Source organism: Penaeus japonicus, unplaced genomic scaffold (assembly GCF_977035675.1).
Source record: "Penaeus japonicus unplaced genomic scaffold, GWHDUDI00000001_assembly GWHDUDI00000036, whole genome shotgun sequence".
In the NCBI taxonomy this organism is placed as follows: Eukaryota; Metazoa; Arthropoda; class Malacostraca; order Decapoda; family Penaeidae; genus Penaeus; species Penaeus japonicus.
Genome location: NW_028234438.1, coordinates 19,771,757 through 19,779,256, shown reverse-complemented (window position 1 = coordinate 19,779,256; position 7,500 = coordinate 19,771,757). Strand labels below are relative to the sequence as shown.

General features: G+C 52.2%; 1 protein-coding gene across 1 annotated transcript in view; it reads left to right on the top strand.

Annotated features, from left to right (window-relative positions):
• LOC122253797 (uncharacterized) overlaps positions 1-7,500 on the top strand; it is a 105,313-nt gene that overhangs the window by 268 nt on the left and 97,545 nt on the right. Inside the window, exon 1 of the mRNA XM_043017106.2 lies at positions 1-1,560. This exon is cut by the window's left edge and continues 268 nt beyond it. Coding sequence (XP_042873040.2) covers positions 198-1,560 — 1,363 coding nt within the window. The 5' untranslated portion in view covers positions 1-197. The remainder of the gene's footprint in view (positions 1,561-7,500) is intronic.

Below are 7,500 nucleotides of genomic sequence, written 5' to 3'. Positions count from 1 at the left end.
TTTTTAGTGTACAGATGATGGGGATGTGTAGCAAGTGGATGAATTGTAGCTAAGGTATTAGTGCCTCCATTAGGATAAACGTGCATGTGCACCTCTACATCTGTAGATAAACAGAGCCGAGTCGAAGCGCGGAGTTCGCGCCTGGCTGTGTCACCGACTGTGATATTGAAGGATCTCAGGAATCGCTGCCTCCTAGGATGCACGACGTCGACAGGTACCGTGGCTCTTGCCTTATTGTCTCCAAGCCCCGGGGCCGCGGCCAGGCCCACCTCAGGACTCGCGGCCCAAACCAGGAGAAGCAGCAGCATCCTCAGCAGCAGCAGCAGCAACAGCAGCAGAGCGGCGGCGGAGGCGGCAGCCACAGCAGCTCCCACGGCGGCCACCATCCTCCTCACATGGACTCGAGCTACATGATGGAGGGCGGCTCAGCGCTGGCGGGGATGCCGCTGTTCTCGTTCCTCCCGCAGCGCCGCGGCTCCCTCAGGAACCCCGGGCGCGTGCAACACCACGGGCGGCCGCAGCGCTCGCCGTCGCACCACCAGGCCAGCCACCAACAGCATCACCACCTCCACCACTACCTGGGGCCGCAGGAGTCCTCGGGGGGAGGTGACACCGGGGATTGCTTGTTCTCCTCCGAAGACGGCGACGAGATCGAAAGGTTGCCCCTGGCCCGCCTGGCCCTGCATACCCAGGGCGCGCCCCTCATCCTGCCCTCCAGGAACTCCCCCCGCTCCTCGCCGCCCTGCTCGGGTCTCGGGGCGCGTCCAGCGAGAGAGCTCGCGCACGGCGACGCCTCGCCCCCCGCCGGCAGTGACGCCGTGTCCGTCACCTCCGACGAAGGCAGCACGGGCCACGTCGACACGTCGCTACCTCGCATCATCAAGCCCCGCAAGCGGCGCAAGAAGGACCGCAAGCCCGCGCCGGGATCGCCGCCCCCCGGCCCCCCCGGGGAGGGCGAGCGGGGCGGGGATCCCGACGGAGCCGCCGACGCCTCGGGCTCCATCGTGACGCTCAAGCCCTACATGCCCATGTGCTACAACTACGACGCCGCCGGCGACGACCAGGGCCCCCGGGGCTGTGAGAGCTCGCGCGCCTGCGGGTGCGGACACTGCATTGCCGGGCACGTGTTCCCCACGCCCCCGCCCTCGCCGGCGTCGTCGTCCGCAATGTCTTCCGTCATCTCGTCGTCATCGTCGTCGTGCTCGTCGTCTTCGGAGGACGAGCCCGGGTGCGGCGGGCTGGGTGGCCAGGGCGGCGACGGCCGCAGCCAGCTGGTGAGGTCGCTGAGCGAGCCGCAGTCCTCGCACCCAACCATACACATATCATCCACAGTGACGCACTCCTTTGCGGGACACCGTGATCTAGATATCCGAATACTTCGGAGTGTCCCGCGGGACGTTCCTACTCGGACGAGACATTGGTCAGTACCTGCGGCCGCCCGCAGCCACCCACACCCGGCCCACACGCCGCAGAGCCGCGGCTCGAGCTCATATCCCTCGTCGGCGTCTTCTGCCGTGTCGCTCCTGGACGGAGGGTCGTCGCAGTTATCATATCATGCAGGTAAGGTCTCGGGGGCGGCGATCAGAACAAATGTCTCCAGATGAGAATTGGCATTGAATGCAATCTGAAGGTTTGGGCAGACTTGGTTTGGATGTTCCTGAGATGTTGTATGCACTTCCTTATTCTACCTCACGCCTGAACTACACCCATGGCTATAGTTACGTGGCTGTTTCCGCTTCTTCAACTTGCCAAACCGCCAAACCGTTCAAAGTTTCCTCCTTCGTTTCAACTGAGCGTCAAGCTTCTCTCCATGATTGACCAATACTTTGATTAGGCTTTGTTAACCCTCGTGGAAAATAGGTCTAGTACCCTCGAGTACCCTCGTTCTCACCCATTCATCTCAACTTCCTCGAAGATCTCCCGTCCTCTGCCGTTATTTTCGTCCATTTCATTCTGATCTTATCACTCACTCGCTTCCATTCATGGATAGCCTTGCCGGCTGACGAATTGTCATTTATTCCATTAACTACGAATTATTTATTCCATCAACTAATCTGAAGTTATGCATCGACGTAGAGTGAGACGATTCGTTGGTATTCGCCATTGGGATGCGAAGGAAGGCCCCAACATCCCTTCTATTAGCAGGGGCTTATTTGTACCGTCTTGCCCTGAGGCGATCAGTCATCGTGTCAGCCGTTATCCATACGCTTAACGGTACGGTCTGTCTGTCCCCTAGTTCCGTGCCCCTCTTTCCGTGTCTTCCTTTTTGGGTCGATTTTTCTCTCTCCGCCGCTCTTTCTTCCGGATGGTTTTGTTTGATTGTCTGTCCCGTCGGATTGTTTCTTGGAAATGATTTTCTTTGGGTTTATTTTTCTCTCCGGCAGCTTTATTGGGAAATGCCGAGATGGTGCTTTTTGAAACCTGGTTGTCAATCGCCACGGGCATATTTACAAACATGCACACATGCATCACAATGCTTACACATTCATGAACACATGCATAAGTGATTGCACAAATGTATGTGTAAACACAGGAATACATGTACATGCATGCATATACACACATATACACACGCATATATATAACACGCACGTGCACACGTACACACATACACACGCACACAAACACACACGCATACAAACACAGACGCACACAAACATACACGCACACAAACATACACGCACACAAACATACACGCACACAAACATACACGCACACAAACATACACACACAAAAACACATACACACGCACATACGTACACACACGCACATACATACACACACGCACATACATACACACACGCACATACATACACACACGCACATACATACACACACGCACATACATACACACACGCACATACATACACACGCACACACGTACACACGCACACACACGTACACACACACACACGTACACACACACACACGTACACACACACACACACACACACACACACACACACACACACACACACACACACACACACACACACACACACACACACACACACACGTACACACGCACACACATACACACACGCACACACATACACACACGCACACACGTACACACACGTCGTACACACAGGCACTCCACTCAATCGCTGTCACACACTCAGCCTCGTACACACGCACGCACACACACCATGCTGGGAGGGCGAATTTGTAAACAAAGACGGAGGTCGTGTTGTTGAAGACATTGCTGTTGCAACATTTTGTTTGAGAGTTTTCATAATGTCAGGACGCGTTTTGTGAATAGCTTTGCTGGGTTTTGTCTTTTATTTTGCTTCATTTGATTTATTTTATTATTTTTTTATTTTATTGATTTTATAACTATGTCGCTAACACTAGAACGATGATCGCCACTCTTTAAGATCCGCACATGTGTTCTCATCGGCGTAGCACTGTCACCAAGAGGGGGAGAGGGAGAGGGAGGGAAAAAGAAAGAAAGAAAGAAAGAAAGAAAGAAAGAAAAAAGAAAAAGAAAGAAAGAAAGAAAGAAAGAAAGAAAGAAAGAGAGTGACACTTACACACACTCACACTCACACTCACACTCACACTCACACTCACACTCACACTCACACTCACACTCACACTCACACACACACACACACACACACACACACACACACACACACACACACACACACACACACACACACACACACACGCACACACACACACAAACCTTATTTAGCGATTGCTGCCTCATTTGCATATGGCTTATCGAGGTGACCGCACCTGCCGCAGAATGCAGCGTGCGGACAAGACGACCTGCTGGAGCCCAGGTCCCGATTTTCTTTCGATCCTTTGAGAATTTTTTTTTTTCTTTTGACTTTTCTAGATTGGTTTGGTTTTGCTTCGTTTGGCTTGGCTTGTCTTGTCTTGGCTTGTCTCGTCTCGTTTGGCTTGGGTTGGCTTGGGTGAATTTTGTGATTCTTTTTACGTGTACATGTGGGCGTTGCTAGGGAGGTGGAAGAAGAAAAATGGGTTGTTTGGAGGACCGCGTCCAGACGAGAAGGGCGGGCGTTGCCGTTGTTGTGGAATGTGCAGGCGCTCTCTCTCTCTCTCTCTCTCTCTCTCTCTCTCTCTCTCTCTCTCTCTCTCTCTCTCTCTCTCTCTCTCTCTCTCTCTCTCTCTCTCTCTCTCTCTCTCTCTCTCTCTGTCTTTGTCTGTCTGCTCTGTCTGATTCTCTCTCTCTCTCTCTCTCTCTCTCTCTCTCTCTCTCTCTCTCTCTCTCTCTCTCTCTCTCTCTCTCTCTCTCTCTCTCTCTCTCTCTCTCTCTCTCTCTCTCTCTCTCTCTCTTATATTTGCAAATTGACACCCCAAACTCACGTACCCACGCGGGTACACACATCACAGGTGCACATTCATCAGCTGCTCTTCTGTACGCACATTTATAGCGCATCAACTCATAGGCAATTCAACAATTAACAATTAACAACGCCCTTACTGCCGCGTCATAATTCAGGAGGCTGATGGTCCCAAGGTAGTGGTAGTGACGGAGGAGGCTGATGGTCCCAAGGTAGTGGTAGTGACGGAGGAGGCTGATGGTCCCAAGGTAGTGGTAGTGACGGAGGAGGCTGATGGTCCCAAGGTAGTGGTAGTGACGGAGGAGGCTGATGGTCCCAAGGTAGTGGTAGTGACGGAGGAGGCTGATGGTCCCAAGGTAGTGGTAGTGACGGAGGAGGCTGATGGTCCCAAGGTAGTGGTAGTGACGGAGGAGGCTGATGGTCCCAAGGTAGTGGTAGTGACGGAGGAGGCTGATGGTCCCAAGGTAGTGGTAGTGACGGAGGAGGCTGATGGTCCCAAGGTAGTGGTAGTGACGGAGGAGGCTGATGGTCCCAAGGTAGTGGTAGTGACGGAGGAGGCTGATGGTCCCAAGGTAGTGGTAGTGACGGAGGAGGCTTGGCTCTTGCACACTACATTTGTTCACACAGGATGCAAGGTCGTCGGGATATTTTTTTTTACGATCTATGACATACTTGTGAACCTTGAGTGGGAGCTGCTGTACTGTGATGGGCAGGTTGGTTTGTTTGCCTCCGTGCTTGGTTACAAGATCGGCTAGCTTTTTTAAGTTTTTTTTTAAGGGGTGTGGGTTGTTTTTTTAAAGGATGGTGTGGCTTTTTTTAAGGACGGTGTCATTAGCTTTATTTGGTGGGTTTTATGGTGAGTGTGGCACTCGGGAAAGAAGGTGTGTGTATCTGTGGGTGACTTAAGAATGCAGATGAATGGAGGGCTCTGCGGTTATCTTAAGGTGCACATGAAAAAAAGGTCTCTGGATAAAAAAAATAAATGATGATAATCACGGGAATAGTGTTTTCTTATTATTTTTTTTAAAGATTGCACTAAGCGTCTTCGCTTTGTACACACGGGTAGGTTTGTGGGCGTGGACGGCGGGTTGTTTGCTCCAGTTAAAGCCCCTTCTGGAGTGTGTAGAAGACGGATTTGAGGCCACGGTGGAAGGAAGGGGTGGGACGGGGAGGGAGGGAGGGAGGGAGGGAGGGACGGGGAGGGAGGGAGGGAGGGGCGCGGGCGGGTATTGGGTGGAAAGAGGTAAAAGCGGTGGCGAGGTAGGGATACTAACGGGAAGTGGGCGTGCGGTGGGGGTGGGGCAGTGGTTTGGCCAGTTAGGCCGGCGGATTGTTCTTGAAAGCGCAGATATTTTTATTTTTTCTCTCGTACTTATTTTTATAAGCATGCAATAATGACGAAGGGGAGCGCTCGGGTAGGAACCAGCGCGTGTAATGGTGGCTGTAACGCTGAACTAGTTAGGACTAGGAACAGATGGCGCCATGACACGCTGGATATCCACGGCCTCGCAGGAAAGAACTGCAGGATTTTGAAATCGAGTATGCAGGGTTCACGGGAATTTCCACGCGGGAACTTCCGTGTCGGAGTTTCTTTCAAGAGATCCTCGGGAAAGTGGGCCGGCTGACGGAAGCTGCCGTGTCACCTGGATTGTTGGATTTCTGGGATCTCTTACGCACGCAGGCGCGCACACACACACACACGCTCGGGTGAATGGCGAAACAATCCACCAGGTTGGTAAAATGGCAGATAAAAACGCCACTCCCTCCTCCTCCACCACCTCCTCCTCCTCCTCCTCCTCCTCCTCCTCCTCCTCCTCCTCCTCCTCCTCCTCCTCCTCCTCCTCCTTAGTGTGGAGTGCATTCATCAGCTACTTCCCGACTCCAGGTAGCAACAAACTCGGGTGAAAACGTGTCTTGAGAAATGGCGGAGTTAACCTGTAATGATATGTTTTGGAGCCTCTGTCATGGCTCGGGTCTTTTGTGCGTGACTGCACTTAGTGTATCCACCCATGTCGGTAAGCCCGCACTCGCATACGTGTGGACACATTGACGGTGTCGCACACAAAGCACATAGAAAATTAGGGGGGGGAAAACGGAGAAGGCAACCGGTAAAAGTTTGACGTGTTTAACAGACGTCCAAGCAGGTTGATAGTTGAAGATGGCCAGAGAAGAAGGCTTCCGATGCGCCGGTTTGAGTAAGCAGACAGAAATGACAGATGTTGATTAGACGGACAAACAGATAGGCAATGACACGCGAAGGGAGGTAGCTAATGAAATGACGCATGTTAATAAAAAAAAAAAGGCTGGTCGGAAAGGGAGGCTGAGGCTGACAAGTAGGCAAGTAGGCCGATCCGTAACCGGACATATTTGCGGGCAATTACATGAGCGGACGGCCATGTGGCGATAGGCAGCTAGCCAGCAGTCGCCATTCAAGCAGTAAATAGGTAAATAGACCTGTGGGAGTAGTTTGGCAGAGGGAGAGGCAGGGGGCGTGAAAGTAAGAGGCAGGCCGGGGGAGGGGGTGGGTGGGTGGGTGGGGTGCCAGCGCTCTCGGTGCGCCTTCACGAGGCAGGCACTGAAGACAGCTGGAAATGTCACTCTTGGACGTTCACCTACGTAAGTCGCCCTTGAAGGTAGCGGCGACTGACATGCCGGCATTTTCCCTTTGGACGGACACCTCTCGGTTTTCATTTTCCGGAGGCGTGATGTTGGTAAGAGTTGGTCAGTTGGTACGTCTGATGTGGGTCGAAGTGGCAAGTAGGGTTGTCGGGAGATTAGATAAGAAAGGCACGGCTCGTGTTCTTTGGGGGGGGGGGTCTACTTCTACTGCTGTTGCTAAAACCAGTATTGATGATGGTGGTGATGTAGACACTGGATTTCTTTGATTACAACTCTTATATTTACAACTAAAATGCTAAACTATTATTTTTTATTTTTCTACTGCTCCCCACTTTTATTCCTGCTCCTGTTCCTGTTCTTGTTTTTCTTGCTCTCTCCATCACCTTCTTCTTCTTCTTCTACCTCTCCTTCTCCTTCTCCTTCTCCTTCTCCTTCTCCTTCTCCTTCTCCTTCTTTTTCTTCTCCTGCTTTATCATCATCATCTTGTTGTTGTTGTTGTTGTTCTCGTTCTCGTTCTCGTTCTCGTTCTCGTTCTTGTTCTTGTTCTCCTTCTTTTCTTCTCCTG